The 15,863-nt window shown below is 37.9% G+C and overlaps 3 protein-coding genes across 16 annotated transcripts; 2 read left to right on the top strand and 1 right to left on the bottom strand.

Moving 5' to 3' along the window:
* The first annotated feature begins 573 nt into the window (after positions 1 to 573).
* Positions 574 to 8,379, top strand: Atf6 (bZIP_ATF6 domain-containing protein ATf6). Its single transcript, XM_076430960.1, has 8 exons — positions 574 to 1,197; positions 1,592 to 1,789; positions 1,860 to 2,026; positions 2,289 to 2,496; positions 2,571 to 3,145; positions 3,715 to 3,869; positions 3,944 to 4,536; positions 4,725 to 8,379. Exons 1-8 carry the CDS (start codon positions 1,119 to 1,121, stop codon positions 5,051 to 5,053), a joined length of 2,304 nt encoding a protein of 767 aa, XP_076287075.1. The 5' UTR covers positions 574 to 1,118; the 3' UTR covers positions 5,054 to 8,379.
* LOC143213891 (sulfiredoxin-1) lies at positions 5,820 to 10,030 on the bottom strand. 13 transcript variants are annotated; one of them, XM_076434850.1, is made up of 5 exons: positions 9,890 to 10,030; positions 9,332 to 9,438; positions 7,466 to 7,791; positions 7,016 to 7,389; positions 6,068 to 6,283 (listed from the first exon to the last, which is right to left on the bottom strand). In XM_076434850.1, the coding sequence occupies exons 1-5, from the start codon at positions 9,912 to 9,914 to the stop codon at positions 6,228 to 6,230; spliced, it is 888 nt and encodes a 295-aa protein (XP_076290965.1). In that variant the 5' UTR covers positions 9,915 to 10,030; the 3' UTR covers positions 6,068 to 6,227. The 13 variants fall into 13 exon arrangements, with proteins under 13 accessions (XP_076291044.1, XP_076291192.1, XP_076291102.1 ...); XM_076434499.1 differs by lacking the exon at positions 6,068 to 6,283 and adding an exon at positions 6,782 to 6,951; XM_076434929.1 differs by lacking the exons at positions 7,016 to 7,389; positions 7,466 to 7,791 and adding an exon at positions 5,820 to 5,968 and having other exon boundaries at positions 6,064 to 6,283.
* On the top strand, positions 9,676 to 15,831 carry LOC143211481 (uncharacterized). 2 transcript variants are annotated; one of them, XM_076429331.1, is made up of 5 exons: positions 9,676 to 9,824; positions 10,536 to 10,606; positions 10,688 to 11,026; positions 11,089 to 14,020; positions 14,478 to 15,831. In XM_076429331.1, the coding sequence occupies exons 2-5, from the start codon at positions 10,575 to 10,577 to the stop codon at positions 14,694 to 14,696; spliced, it is 3,522 nt and encodes a 1,173-aa protein (XP_076285446.1). In that variant the 5' UTR covers positions 9,676 to 9,824; positions 10,536 to 10,574; the 3' UTR covers positions 14,697 to 15,831. The 2 variants fall into 2 exon arrangements, with proteins under 2 accessions (XP_076285446.1, XP_076285372.1); XM_076429257.1 differs by lacking the exon at positions 9,676 to 9,824 and adding an exon at positions 10,278 to 10,418.
* The last annotated feature ends 32 nt before the right edge of the window (positions 15,832 to 15,863 follow it).

Genomic DNA, 15,863 nt, shown 5'->3' with positions numbered 1-15,863 from the left:
CAGAATGCTGCAGAACGGTTTACTGAAGAAATGTGCCATGAAGTATATTTCCTAGGATGCTTGCCTTACAAAATTCGCGAGAATTTTTGGATCTTAGAATGTTTTCCCGTAGGAATGTTTAATTCAAAGAGGATTATAGATCCATTAGATCTAATTCTCTTTGGTTTAAACGTTTGGTACTTTATCGTAGGGGCACTTTCCCAGTCAACCAGGCCTGTCGTAGCAGTAATGCCAGAATCGTAGACGTCTCTCGTGGTCTTTCGTCGGTGTTTATATGCATTCATTGCTATGTTGCTATCATGCTTTCCGCGGACGCGAAAATCAAGAACCGGGTTGTTGCTGGCAGCAGAGAGTAATCTGCTGGCAGTATCTGACAGCTCTCTGCTGACAGTATCTGACAGCTCTCTGCTGACAGTATCTCGTCGGTGCTAGCGCCAACAGAGTAACTTACGGACAGACCAGGACAGACCACGGACCTACCTACAGTTTATGACTGTATCGATCGCGGTGCTGTCATTTGTTTCGGTGTTTGAGTGTTTTGCCACCGACGGCGCCACTAGAACAACGTTTACCCTGGTTTACCCACAGAACAAAAGTCTGTGATTTACCTATCGTGTTGGCATATCATGAATTTTTTCAGCCACATCTATCATTAGTTTAGTTATTATAAAAATCAAGTATTAGTTAAAACAACGACAATTGATGATTGTTGATGCATATCATATACAAAACATGTCAAGATACCTCGTATACAATAGAGTATTAAAAAACAAGATACAACAGCCGCGTCGAGTGTAATGTATAGTGATTCTCGTGTGGTCAGTGTGGATGAATATATATATAAATATTGTATTTTGACCGGTGTATTTCATTGTTTGTCGTTGGCCCTGCAAGCAATCTGACACAATTCTGATTTTATTCGGATTGATATGTATTTTTATGAATCGAATATTCGTCGAATACTGTTTAGAACATATATATTTTTATGATTAAATATCGACGCGCCAGTTGTTGTAGCTATCATTGAAAACAGTAAATTACTAATGCACCTGACGTGCTGATAGCATTGAAGGTTATTATTTCTGTTTGAATAAGAAGAATTTCAGGCAGAGTGAAATATGTTGATAAACCAGGATCTACAGTGGAACGGTGTTGCAGCATCTGAAATTCAGATGTTCCCAGATCTTGAACTAATGGGTACAGCATATTCTTTTAAGTTGAAAACATTTGAACATTTTGTTTCTTATACTAACTGTGGTTGCAAGGAAAAACGGCATATGTCGGAATTTCAAAAAATTCGAGTTTATGCATTATTCGAGCATTATAGGATTTACGTATTCACCAGAAAAAAGTCATGAAAACAAATTCGAAAGACTCGAAAAAATAATGCAGTTTAACCGATGTCCTATGTCAAATTAAATGGCAATATCTCGAAAGCGAACGTTTGCGACATGTGGCATTCTTCCTGACAATCACAGACATAATCGTATATAATGATTACCATATATGATTATGAGAATGAAATCGTCTATAACAACAACTATAACAATTCAGAAACGCATTAGAAACGAAATCACAAATTTTCTTGCAGACGGCGATTGTTCACCTTTCTCGGATGATTTATTTCAGTCTTTAAACCCTGAATTAAGCGTTCCGATGTTCTTAGAGGACGAAATACCTTTCCAAATAGAGAATGATTTTGATTATCGAATCATGAATGACGTTTCTTTAGGAGAATCTGTGCAATGTACAGAAGAACCGGATGCACATAGTTCTCAACAAACATCAGGTATACCTCTGACTTGAAAGTTGTAAATTTATCTTGATTTGTACATTTATCAAAACTGTTTTCTTCGTAGTCACAAATTCAAATATAACCGATGATGTAAAAATGGAGGAAGTTAAGCTGGAACCTAGAAGCCCTTGCGTGCAATTTCCACTATCGCCTGAATCCAGTCACTCGGAATCCAGTAGATCTGAATTGCAGATAGAACCGGACTCTGCTCTTTCGTTCTGTGACTTTAAAGTACATTAATCGCTTTATATCAACATTAACCCTTTGGACTCAAAGCAATTTTTTTCAACCCAGATCATTTTTATTCTATGTAATCTTTTTTACATTGTGCACATCGAATTGGACTCATACAACAGTTGAGCTTTTTACAATTTGTAGAATACAGACGAATTTAATAATATTACTGGCACCTCCGAGTCATCATTCGAGTGCAAGGGGTTAAAGTTTTGACTATTTTCTCTAGCTAAATATTATATGTATTAATTGATTACAGTCAACTCCGGAGACACCACCAATTTCACCGCCTCAAAATATTTCTCCGTCTATATCGCCAGAGCCGGTGTTTAATGCAACCATCGCGAAGCAAGTAAAATTTATGCCAATTAAATGTCAGGACAGAAAGTCCACGAAATTTATCCTGTCCAAAACCAATTCAGCCAAGCATATTCAAGTACAGCCAAAGACACAGCCTGTAAACAATGGTAAAACATTATTCCAACATAAATCGTTTGGTCGAATGGTATTCAAAGGCATTTTTATGTTTCATATTTTCCAGAACAGCCTCAGAATACTATTTTACTGAGTACACAAAACTTATTAACGTTCACACAGAAGGTTAAACAAAACTACACACCGTATCCACTTATGACTCATTTATTACCAACCAATGGAAGTAATATTACAGCCGAAAAATCGATACAATTTTCACCTGTCCAAATAAAAACAGAAACGAACGCAGGACAAATACCACAAGTGAATTCTACGAGTACCGCGGATATGTATGTATCGGGAAAAGAGACGAATATCGGTGTTGCAGACGGATCTTTGATTCTGAGAAATGAAACGGCTGGATGCACTTCTATAGTTGTGAAAAACGACACCCCTGGCTGCAGGCCAATATTAATTAAAACGGAACACTCGAGTTATACTCCGATCGTTATAAAAAATGAAACCCAAGACGTTCATTTTACCGGGCGACAAGAGAATGAGATAAAAGCATTGAAAAGGCAACAGAGAATGATAAAAAACAGGGAATCTGCTTGTCTTTCGCGAAAGAAAAAGAAAGAATATGTGTCTTCGTTAGAGAAACAAATTTCCAAACTGCAAGATGAAAACAAGCAGTTAAAGATGGTGAGAACTCTTAAAAAATTAGTTACTCGATCGTTTATTATGCTGGGATCGCTCTGAGAACGAAGTGAATTGATAAGAGACAAGAGGCTCGCGTTTCCGCTTCCAATGTATACAGTGTGGTCTATTTGTGATGACTAGACCGCGGAATTTTATGCATTTATGAAGAAATTATCTGGGTAAAATATAAAACAGTAAAAGATACGAAAAATTTAAAAATATCGTAATGCTGTTTTTAATGCAACAAAATTATTAAGGGACGAAATCAATTTTTATTTTACTCCTGCTTCCCACAATCAATGCAGAACATTTTTATTTTGCATAAACATCCGCAGTCTAGAGATTACATCATTCCTTCGGAGCTTCAGAAAAGTAACAGCCCTACTACAGATCCTCCAGTCTTGCTATCCACCGACATAGGATTGTCTATGTTGATGTACAGTTAAAGATAATAGATACTTTGTTCCGTGAAGATTTATAGATCAGACGTAACGGAAAAGGAAACTCAGTTCCCGTTCCCAGATGATCCCAGTCTTAGGTAAATAATTGTAATTGAACTGTGTTTGTATCAGGAGAATACAAGCCTGAAACAGAAACTCTCTGCGCTAGAGACCACAACGAGTGCTGTTAACAAGCTTAGGAGTATAAATCTCAATGCGAATAAGAAGAATGTCGCTATCCTATTGGGTATGGCTTTTATGGTATCCTTAAATGTCAATACTTTTAGGTGAGTTGATTTAGGAATAATTTTAAGATTAGGAAACGCGAACAGGTATTCCTGAAAAATCTTCCCTCTTACAGTAACGTTCTCTCAAGAGAGAATCATTTGAACGTGCTACCCGTTGACATTGCTACCAATACGCCGTACATAAGACACGGAAGAACATTGCTTTGGACACCTAAAGATCAAGCTCAACAAGAAGAGGAAAAGAATTTCCGTAAAAATGTGTCGGTGCTTCAACCAATGTGTCCAATGTACATAAATAAAAGCGAATCGATTCGTTTGGATTACGAATTGAGACGATGGATCGGTGGAGAGTCTGATCACGATAATTGGTTCCCGTCGAAAACTGCAAAATTCGGCGAGAAATTTATGGAAGGGCTACTGTCGCCGTACGTAATACAGAAAAGGACTAAAGACAAGCATAGTTTGCCACGAAAAAATAAATTGGAGTTACTTCGAAAAACAGCAAGTTCTACCATCACAAATGCAGTGGAAGTCTTTTCGCCGACATTGAAGGAGCATGCGTCTCTGTTCGAAGCTTTGGGCAGAAGAGATGATACATTCTACGTGGTTTGGTTCAGTGGCGAGCATTTGCTTTTACCAGCTTCGAGGAAAAACAGTACAGGCAGACCAAAAATGTCGTTGGTTCTTCCTGCGCTGCCTACAAATGGTGAGAGCTGTTCTGTTCGAAAAGCTGTAAGGCAGCAGTTTCCAACCTTTATGCTATTACGCCTCCCCGAAAAAATTATAGATATAATAATATAGTCTGGAGGTTTTAAAAACCTCCCAGGCTGGAAACCACTGCTGTAAGGAGTAATACAAGTCGACGGACATAATACTCTTCTTTTCTTTTCGCAGAGACATTTTCAACGCCCACGAATCACATAACTATGATGCAAATCGATTGCGAAGTAACTAATACGCAATTGTTGCATTTACAACAATCAGTCATACCGAATCATTTGAAAAACACCGGTAGATCTGGAAATGAAACGCGCGAAACTCATGCGACAAACGATGTATCTGATGCTGTTGCAGAAGATATCGCTAAGAATTATAAACCATATTTTATTAAAGAATCTAGTCAGAAGACTTTGCAAAAGAGAAACTTGAAAGATACTTACGAATTTAATTTGGAAGAAGTGAAAACTGAAATGGCTAAAGACTCGCGGAAAACGGGATCGTAAATGAAACGAGTGCAGTCGCAAAGAAACAAAAATGAAACTACAGCACTGAAGTCTTTGGCTTTGTGCCTGTTTCTATGTGAAATTGTACATGAATAGAGTTCAAATAATTAATACGGTTTAATACGTACAAACAAATCATAAAAAGAAGAAACAGTAGACGAATTTGACATAGACAAGTTAAATGCATTAATTTAACCTAGACAACATAACCATAAGCAGTTTTCTAAGAAACACGCGTGTGTTAAGAACAGTATACATATATGGTAAGATATTAAATATCACATTAGAAATATGTATAAACTAAATAGTAACAATTCTCAGACATATATGTAATATTGTACATTAAATGCATTAGAGAATAGCGTTATTGAAAGGTACAATTTTTAAAGTAAAAAGCGTCACAAGAGAAAGATTTAATATTCGTAGAAATTAATTCTTTTTACAAAAAAAGGTATGCTGTGATCATACTGTTGCATAATAATTGTGTGCACCTAGATCTTCTCGTTTTTGCACTCGCATAGAAATATACATAGCGTGTATGTTTCCACATTTATATTTAAAAACAAATTTTTACGGGATTGCAATATGTAGGTCTAACAACTTCGCGTGTAACTTATTTGCGTTTGTTTAAATGCATTTCTATTACAATTGATACTGACACTAATCATGATATTGATACAAAATCAATAGTAAATAAATGGGTTCGTTTTTTATATTTACAATGTGATACAGAGCATTTAAAAAGAATTGTAAAATCTATTATAAATTATTTCAAGTTTGGCGTCGAGGCTCCAAGGTACGTTCTCAAATCTGTTATCGTGGATTGTATTAATTTAGCTTTAATGAATGGTTTTCCAAGTCTCTGGTGTGCCGTATATCGATGACACCCACCGAAGGAGTAATAATAATTACCACCTATAACAAAAAGAAACAGAAATATCTACAATGAACCAATGTACATACGCCCTTTCATTCAGTTTTCAGTCGAACAAAAGAATTTCGGAAATTACCTTCGCTGCCTTCGATCCATAGAATATCGATCGGTGGTACAGACGATTCCGTTTTTGGACATTTTAATGTGTCCATTAGACTTTGAACCTTCTCTTCATCTACTATTGGAGGAATGGGCCTGATAATTACCTCCATCGGCACATCATATACTTCAGCGTTTACGTCAGAATGTACGCTTGTGGGTGTTGCGTTGTTCATCTTGCGAATTGAATCTGATAACTAAACAAACGAAGAATGGTGTAAAAGAACCAAGAAACTAAGCGATCGATCGAGAACTAAAAGCAGTGTTGTGCTTTTCTATAATCTAGGATTACATAAACACGTTTGAAATGATCGAGGTCGGGTTTATTCGAAAATAAAAGTCTGATTAAAATAGGAGAATTTAGGAGATATCTTTCCGATTGAACTTACTTTTCAGCATTTAAACGCGTTGTATTGTTTGAGATTGTTCAACGTGTGCCTGATGGTAACACACGCTTACGTATCTCAACGACATATATCAGTGTTAGGTATGTATAATGTAATCTTGCAATGAATCATATGGAAACGGATCCGAGCTGATATACCTATTCCGCTTTCTACAATTGGCATAGGAGGGGGTAAACTATCGAACCAGGTGGGGATGAAGATATGTAGTACTTGAATATTGAGGAAAAGAAACGAATGTATATGTATATTTTTAGCACTGACAAATTTGAATACTTGTCAGAAATAGTATTACGTTTTTTGTACCAATTCATTGGTTAGAAACGAAACTATGTATTTTGCTAGGTCTTTGTATGCACAGGCTTGAATACTTTGCGGAGCAGATAATACAATCGGTTTGCCATTGTCGCAACTTCGTGCGACATCTTTGGATACAGGTATCGATTGTAAGAGTGGTACACCTATAACAAATACGAGAGCTTATAGACCTGAATGAATGTGTATTGAAATTTACAAATTCGGTACCCAGTTCTGCAGCCATCGCTTTCACATTATCGTCGTAAAGAGCTATTTCGTGATCGCACTTAGGACATAGAATGCTGCTCATGTTTTCAACGATTCCAGCGATTGGAATGTCCAATCGTTTGAACATGTTAAGTCCTCTTCTAGTTACTTCCACAGCTGCTTTTTGGGGTGTAGTTACCACTAATGCTCCGGAGACAGGAATATTTTGTATTAATGAAAGGTGCGTATCTCCTGTTCCTGGCGGAGTATCGATAACAAGATAATCCAACGGGTCCCATGCTACTTGACGTAATAATTTTTCAATCGCACTCATTACCATTAATCCCCTCCATATTACCGGTGATTTATCGTCGACCAAAAAACCCATAGACATACTATAAATAAAGAAGAATTATAGGAAGAGAATGTTACAATTAGAAGTCTGTTCCAACATCGGAATTAAATTTCTACCATTTCACTCCATAATTCACAACTGGTTCCATAAGATTGCTCTTATTAACCACAGGAGACTGTTTTATATTCATCATTAGAGGTACGGAAGGACCAAATATATCGGCATCTAGTAGACCAACTGACCTCTGCGGTTCAATCATTTTTAAGGCAGTCGATAAATTTACGGCGATCGTAGATTTTCCAACACCACCTTTTGCAGAAGATACAACGATGATCTGCTTGACCCCTTTCAAGGGTTTCTGTTTCGGTAGACCGCGTGCCATGATCTCTTTCCGTTTCTCATCAATTTCCTTTTGCTTTTCTTCATCGTGACGAGTGTAACTCTGAAGTGGAAAAAGTCTATTGAAGAATGATTCTCTTTCCTATAAAAGTGTTGTCTGTTGGAACAATCACGTTGCTGACCGTTTCATAGTGCGTGTTGGCTTTAAGGTATTTGTCCATCTGAGAGTAAAACTATCACCAGTTACTCTCAAGAGTCAAATTCGTCAGTGTAACAAAAAAAAACGCTCATAGAGTGAACAGAAAGTTGTCTGAAACTGTTAGCTATATGAATGCCATTCATACATATAGTTGAGAGTCTTCCAGCTAGTTTTCTCTGCCATTATATGCATTTATGTATCAAGATCGAAAGATGCGAAGAAATCCCCCCGAGGCCTTCGCATCTATAGAAAATTTACTGTATTCATCGTTAATTACTTTTACAGAATCATCCCCCACGCCCTCAAATAATTCCATATCATATAATACAATGCCTAAACAAATTGTTCAAAAATATTTGCAAATGTTTCCTCAAGATTAAGTATTCTTTAAGTGTAATTATTTTCTTATTTTATATCGTTTTCAAGTACGCATACCTCGAAATATTTGCTCTGTACATGTTCATAAATAGTCAAAGCTTTAGAAGATTAGAAGTATACTCCTGATACTATTCTGCCTATTGTAGATATAGGTATGAAAATACTAAAGTAAATATGTATGCAAATATTAAAATTTCGCCAACAGTACTATTTTAATGAAGTATACATATAGGATGTTAATGCAGAAGAAATGCTAAAAATCGCGATGTTACCATTACTTTTTAGAACTTGTCTTGTTTGGCAATCTGTGGTCCAATTAAACTTATTGTGTTTTCAACTTGCACTGCATTCATTCATACGAAACTTCTACATAAACTGTTGTGCATCTTCTGAAAATGCACCCATTATATTTCGTTGGATTGTTCATATGATCTGGGCCAACATTTTTTCTCTGGAATATTTCTGTTTTCTTATTGCAACAATTCCAGCAAACTTTGGTGTATCTATTTTGTTCACGAGTATATTTTTATAAGTACAAATTATTCCAAATTTTAATAATTTTAGAACGTTCATGTAGACTGCGGATATTTATGCATTTATGGATTATAAAAATTTAAAAAAAATGCTGGAGAATTAAATTCAACAGAATTTAGTACGATTTTTATTTATTTTGGATCTACAAATGCTATTACCAATGAAAATAGAATTTTATTTGGTACCACTTTCTTAAAATTTGTCTACAAAAATGAAAAATTGCATAAACATCCGCAGTTTGCTTATAACTATCAAAGTTCGTCCGAGAGCTGCACGCATAAAATTCAAATTCAAATGGCTCCACACACCTGAGAGAACTTTCCGAAAGTTGACTCTCACTCACATCAATCTCCGAGAGCAACAAATTTCTCAAATACTCTGAAATGGACACACAAATTCAGAGTACTCTCGGGAACAACTATCGAAAGAAACTCTCGGATGAACGCGTTACCTTTAGCCACGTGCCTTTCCAAGCAATCGAATGCCAAACCTGTCGAACAAAATTGCCGAAAACATAGAAAGTTGTACGTACCAATGATAACGAACGGTGATTCTTCGTGTTCCTATGATGATTATATGGGTGGCGAGCAAAATATTTGTTGAAGGCGAAAACTAACGGCAACATTCTCGGTCTCGGCGCTGGTACATGTAAAAACATAAATAAATACACAAGAGAATTGTTTGACCACACAGGCCGTTTCTAACCTTACATTTCAAATATATTTAAAGTATATTTACAATTATTACTTCGTTCAAACTCAAGAGCCCGATGGGAACTTCGTGTAATATAACAAAATATCCTTGCAACTGAATTTTCGACATATCAATAGTTTCTTCGCGTGCATTTCAACAGTATATATCTAGTTCTACAAGTCTCGTTCTCATTCAATCGAAAGTTTTGATGTTTTTCCACGGAAAGTAACTGAGATGTTTAACGCAAGGGCGGTACAGTTTTTCATTACCGTGAAGTACATTATCAGTAATGCGGTGAATCTTATGCTTTTTCTTAATGTAAATATGTGAATGTAAGTTCTTATTTCGCTTTGAACTGTAGGTTTTCTAATTAATTTCGTATCGGTACTGTGCTTACGTCGAAAGCTGGCCATCGGTTTCATATTTAGCGAGCTACTTTATGCTGGCTTTGTAATGTTATTATCGTTGTGCCACGGTTAACCTAGATTTTCAATTTTAATACACATTGACTCTCGTCAGTTGAATAAATCATGTCGAGTGAAATGGTCAACAAAATTTTGTTTTTCTTTTCTCGAGAGCTCCGCGTTTGAATGTTTTTCGCCAGTGTGATCGTTCGATGCGTTCGTATTTAGTTCTTGGAAAATAATTCGTATTACGAGAAAACATGCGTAATCGTTCGGATTAATCGATTCGATTCGTGATTTGATCGATGAAGATAGTATTAATTCATCTTTTTCGCGTGTTAAAACTATAAACGATTCGTACGTTTACGAGCTTATGCTAAAATTAGAAGAACGACATCGGTAATTAAAATTTAAGTGCATTGTGTTGAATCTCTGTAACCTGACCAAAATTGTGAAGTTTTTATGTGACAATATGTTTAACATATATATTTCGCGTGAACGAACGCATTTCACTGTAAACACGTATGTATCTCGTATTATTAAATAATAAATCGCTAGATGTTGTACATTTGAACTTCTAGTGTTTGTTAGGCGTAACGTAATCTGAGGTTAAGTCCTTATTTACCTTATTATATATAGGCAAAACGTGTTGCATTAACGAGTCAAGGTGCGCGGAATATGGGCCTAAACGCAGCCATACAAGCTTTAAAGTAAGTAATACAAAAAATAAAAACAACTTGTATGTTCAATGTTTACCCAAAACTAATTCGATCGTATAATTGAATTATTAGAAAAGCCGAGCCACTAAAGGATAAAGTTCAACGTTGTAAAGACCTTCTAAACGATAGCGATGCATGGGTATGTCAACAGCAATTGCAAAAGATATATCAACAAGTTCTCATATTGGATCTGGAATATGCGCTGGATAGAAAGGTAGAACAGGAGCTTTGGAATCTTGGATTCAAGAATTACATAGCAACCTTGCAATCGCAAGCGAAGGATAGAAAGAATCCGAAGCGAGGAGAATCACAAGCTTTGCTCAGTTGGTGCTTGGAGGCAGCAAGCGGTTTTTATTTGACATTGTTGCAAGAGATTTGTACAGCGTTCGATTTAGATTTACCATTTAGAAGGTAACTGGATAGAAATGTAATTCGTTGCAAATCTATTTTGTCTAACCAAACTTATTTTGTAGGAAAGGCTATGTGTATGGATGTACTTCGCCATGGAAAGCTGTGGAGAACTTGTCGGTGCCTCATAAATCGTCATGTTTCTACGCGTGTCAGTATTGTTTGGTACACTTGGGAGATATCGCTCGCTACAGGAACGAAAGTAAACAAGCGGAGCTGTTCTATAGACACGCCGTATCGTTATCACCATCCAGCGGACAACCGTATAACCAGCTAGCACTTTTGGAGGCATCACGTGGCAACAAGTTGGGAACTGTATTTCATTACACGCGATCCGTTGCTGTGAAGCATCCGTTTCCTGTCGCTACCACCAATCTAGCGAAAACGTTATCTTCTGCTTTGAACGACACCTCGGTAAACATTCAAGGGAAAACGAAATTAACATCCCAGGAATACATAGCAGTCTTCTTAAAGCTACATGGTGTTATTCATAATCTTGGCAACACGAAGATTGCATCCACCTACACGAAATTGTTGACGGAAACATTAACAGCTCTGGTGGCGACGGAAAGTTTCAGTTCGTGGATGCTTGTACAGATGTTTGTAATTAATTTGTACGCGTTGGAACATACGACAAACATTGTTATGGGCAGCACCGAACCGCTGAGAAACGAACAGTTAACGTTTGACGAGAAACTAGCTCGAGATTGCATTTTCGATCTCATAGCGGGAAGTCTGTCAGCTTTATTATTGCCTGTCTACACGATCAAGAACTCGATCGTCGAATACTTCGCTTTGCCTTCTATAAAACTGTGCCTTGACTGGATTCACACGAAGCCCACAGTTTTGGAGGAAGTTGCTTTCACGTCGAGACTTCAGATCTGGCCGAGTCTTTGCGTATTATTGAACGCCTTGCAAAATTGTGTGGTCGATTTCGCTTACGATCAATACGTGAATGTACCACTGCCAGAAGACCGTGATTTACAAGGCTTCTTACCGTTGGAGAAAAGCTTCGAGTGTCTGAAATTCACGAACACCGATTTGGAAGGCGACCTCGAGACCTCGAACAAGTTACGGGCGATTCGGATTTTACGTTTGGGACATTCTCTGACACAGTGTAGGATCAATGGTTCCGCGGTAATCGCTGTTACGATAGGAGGGGAGAAAGGTGATAACAAGTTCAGTTCGATGGGCGAGGGTAACGGGCCGAGTAACGAGCTGATGAAAGAACTGGAAGAACTTAGTCTGAACAAGGAGAGGCTGTCGGTTGTCTCGGCCAGCCCGGTTCTCTCCGAGTCTGCCAGCAGCAAAGGTTCCACGGATGTCGATATGCTGTTATTAGAGAACACTTTGCTGGATAAGAGAATAGGCATTCTGAAGCCCCAAGGTTCGCTGGAGCGGAACAAAGATTCGCTGACCGGTCATACAGAGTCGAACAACTTCGAAGGCAACGTGACTACACCGATATCCGTGTCGAGGAAACCAAGACAGAACATAGCGATGCAGGCTATTATGCGCCGCGCCGAAACCGAGCAGAAGCAAGTCACCTTCAAGAACGTGTCGCCATTGGTCATCGAAGAAGAACATGAGAAAAAGGGTAAAATTGGTTCGACGTCGCCAGTAAGAAATCTGTCCGCAGGAAACAAGGGCGCTCTGATTACCGGAGAAACGTTGAAGCCAACCAATGCATCCGTCGTACCCACAGCTACGTTGACCAACGTTCAGAATCGGTTACCGTTGATGCCTTTCCCAACGACCACCGTACAAAATTCAATCGTTTCCCCTTCGATCCAAGCCAAACCAACAAAATCCCAGCACACTGTTTTACAGCTCACACAAATTAACCATCTACCCACGAAAGACCAGCAACAACCTTCTGGGAGTCTGCCGACGCTACCAATATCGGGGGTGTCTCAGTGCGTAGGGGCTATTTGTTACCAGACTCCACCGTTCAATGTACAAAATCCTCAATTCGCGAAGAATTATATGACCAATCAAATAGGAAACGCGGCGAGCTATCCTATGCAACAAGGGCATTTCGCTTCGAGTTCCGGACAACAATCGATGTCTCAGAATATTAGTTTGCAACACGCGGCGTCGAGTCAAAGCAGACCATTGCATCAGAGAATGCAGATTCACAATATACCCCAAAGCTCGTTGATACATCAGAACGTCGGACATCTTCCACCTACCAACCAGCAGAACGTAATGTCAGCTGTATCGCATAATATGAACTCTCCACAGACTGGAAATGTCGTGTTGCAACCGAATCTAAACATACAGCAGCAGCAGCAATCTCATAATTTGGATGTTCAACAGAATCACAGCATGGCCGCGATTCAACAGCAAAACGTTGGGAAAAGTAATCTTAGATCGAGTACAATATCCTTGCATAATCCAGTAAGTTTGACTAGCCCAGCCATTGTAAACGCTTCGAGTTTGTCGTCGTTGAATACATATCAGAAGAGTCTTCATCATGTAGCTAGCATGGTACCTTCGAATGTACCAAGCGTAGCAGGCAGTTCGTTGAGCCCAACCACCACGTCGAGCTTTCAGTTTCATTTTAACCAAACCGACCCGACACGGAACGCTTTCGGTCAAATGTCGCAGAAACAATTGCCGTCGTCGATCTACAACAAAAGCTCGGACGTTTTGGAATTCTCGTTTCCCAATCAGTTGGGCATGTCAAGGAGTCAATCGCAAATGACAAACAATTATCCGCTGTTTCATAATTACGACAGTACAAACTTCAGCTTGTGGAAAGACGCTCAACAGTCACACGTTTCGATACCATGCTGGGGTTCCAGTACCGGTGACACACAGTTGCGTGGAAAGGATACCACTATCGTCGAGAATTTCCGTAACTGGGAGGATTCTATTAATCCTGGGAACACGGTCTCGCAACTGCCATTAAGGACTTCGAATTATCAATCTGATTCGCAACACGGCAAACATTTCAGTAGCGCAAATAACTTTGACCACTCTGCCACTCGAGAAGTATGTATTGTAATATAATTGGTGGCCCACCTAAACGTAGCCACCTAAATATCACCTTTATTTGTGATAACTAGACTGCGGATCTTTATGCATTTATAGCAAAGTAGATAAAATTAAAGATGTGAATATATGATTTCTCCTTCTCTGAGAAAAAAGTAGCATTTCCAAAGCATTCCAACCTTGCAATACTTAGGATATATGTATTTAGGTGGCTACATTTAGGTGGACCACCCTGTGTACGCTCTCCCCCTCTATCCCATATTGTATTGACATGATAGGTAAAATGTTATTATAAGCTCAAAAGAAATATCTCTACTATCTGATGATTAGACAATTTTTCTGAAAAACATAGAATACATAGGAAAATATGAGGCAGAGGTGGTGGTATATTGCATGAAATTGTATCACACTGATCGAATGATAGAAAAATTCTAAATCTTGTTGCGTCTCTTTGCAGGTGGACTTGAAATCTTCTCAATCGATTAATACAGGAAACACATATTCGTTGTTCAGCAGTAATAACACGTGGGGATCTACTTCGCAAACGTGTAATGTTTCGAATCAGGATCCAACGAAAACTCGACTCAGTCAGCAATCTTTGTGGTCTGGACCTGGCCCGTCTCCTCTGGAACGGCTTTTGGAACAACAAAAATCTTTACGCGAAGGAGGTACCTGAAGGAAAGCAATACAGATATTCTATCGAAATATATTGGAAAAGGATTTATTCGATTTGCGGATTCAGTTACCAAAAGGAGTCCAGCAAAACAACATACCACAATAAATATCGATCGTTCGACGAGAATGTTAAATTTGTTACAATGCAACAAGCTACCGTGAGGTTTCGTAGCCGCTTAGGAATTCGTTTGACTAAAAAAAAAAAAAAACGAATACATACATACGTCCAAAGCGTTATGAAATACGCTCTAGAAATACATAGGTATTAATTACTTACGCTACTTATTGCGCGCATGCTAGAGAATGAGAATATTCTGATAGTGCCAGTCAGCGCTATCGAATTTTTCAGAATAGTCCTTTTAAATCTATTAAAGAGCAGTTGGTTGAGATATTTCAAGTCACTTAGAAAAAAAAACAGGATTCAGCGGACAAGTAATTCATTTGTTGCCAATGAACCATATAAAGGAAAGGTGCGGTGTAGAAATTTTTCATTGTGTAAACACCTCATAATCCGTGGAAATTTCTATTGTGAAAGGTATGTGTATTCAGTCGATTTGATATAATTCGATTCATCGAAAGTTCCGAGATGAACTAGAAAAAATGTTCTTTCCTCTATCTCTCTCTCTCTCTTTTATTTCTTTATTTTTAACTTTTAGACACGACATTACATGCATATAAACGCAATTCTGTTGGTACACATACGTAATAAGCAGTTGTAATCGTGAATATACATTTCGTATCATACTACGTAGCTACGCTACTGCATATTTCTATTTACTATTCTCGAATTTTTCCATACATGGTTGAGTTCTTCAAGTTATTTTGCAATAGAATACATATATATGTATGTGTGTATATATACATGGCTCTTCTTTTAGATGTTTTGTAATTTTCATTAATCACGAAAAAAAAGCGAGAACATACTCGATAGAAACATGCGAAATAGCTCGTTCTCCATGAGAAATTCAAATGTAAAACGATCTCTGAAGACCGTCTTGTAAACAATCCTTCGAATTTAAATATGTTGAATGAAATGAAATTATGTCTCTGGAAGAACTCGATGTAACAAATGCACATAAACGACAATTTTATCGAAGTGATTGAAACGAAGGGTTCACTTATTTGCAAATACACAATGTTACAAGTTCAACAAAAATTGTGTACGAAT

This window comes from Lasioglossum baleicum, chromosome 1 (assembly GCF_051020765.1).
Source record: "Lasioglossum baleicum chromosome 1, iyLasBale1, whole genome shotgun sequence".
Classification (NCBI taxonomy): domain Eukaryota; kingdom Metazoa; phylum Arthropoda; class Insecta; order Hymenoptera; family Halictidae; genus Lasioglossum; species Lasioglossum baleicum.
This window is presented reverse-complemented; position numbering and strand designations above follow the sequence as displayed.

Bases quoted from the DNA above. Each gene is read 5' to 3' on its own strand.
- Atf6 (XM_076430960.1), top strand. From the start codon at position 1,119: ATGTTGATAAACCAGGATCTACAGTGGAACGGTGTTGCAGCATCTGAA. The intron at 2,027-2,288 runs GTACATTAATCG...AATTGATTACAG, and splicing joins TTTCGTTCTGTGACTTTAAA to TCAACTCCGGAGACACCACC. The intron at 4,537-4,724 runs GTGAGAGCTGTT...TTCTTTTCGCAG, and splicing joins TCCTGCGCTGCCTACAAATG to AGACATTTTCAACGCCCACG.
- LOC143213891 (XM_076434242.1), bottom strand. From the start codon at position 9,914: ATGAAACCGATGGCCAGCTTTCGAC. The intron at 9,439-9,889 runs GTAAGCACAGTA...TACATGTACCAG, and splicing joins ACCGATGGCCAGCTTTCGAC to CGCCGAGACCGAGAATGTTG. The intron at 7,390-7,465 runs GTAGAAATTTAA...CTTTATTTATAG, and splicing joins GTGAATTATGGAGTGAAATG to TATGTCTATGGGTTTTTTGG.
- LOC143211481 (XM_076429331.1), top strand. From the start codon at position 10,575: ATGGGCCTAAACGCAGCCATACAAGCTTTAAA. The intron at 11,027-11,088 runs GTAACTGGATAG...CTTATTTTGTAG, and splicing joins TTAGATTTACCATTTAGAAG to GAAAGGCTATGTGTATGGAT. The intron at 14,021-14,477 runs GTATGTATTGTA...GTCTCTTTGCAG, and splicing joins ACCACTCTGCCACTCGAGAA to GTGGACTTGAAATCTTCTCA.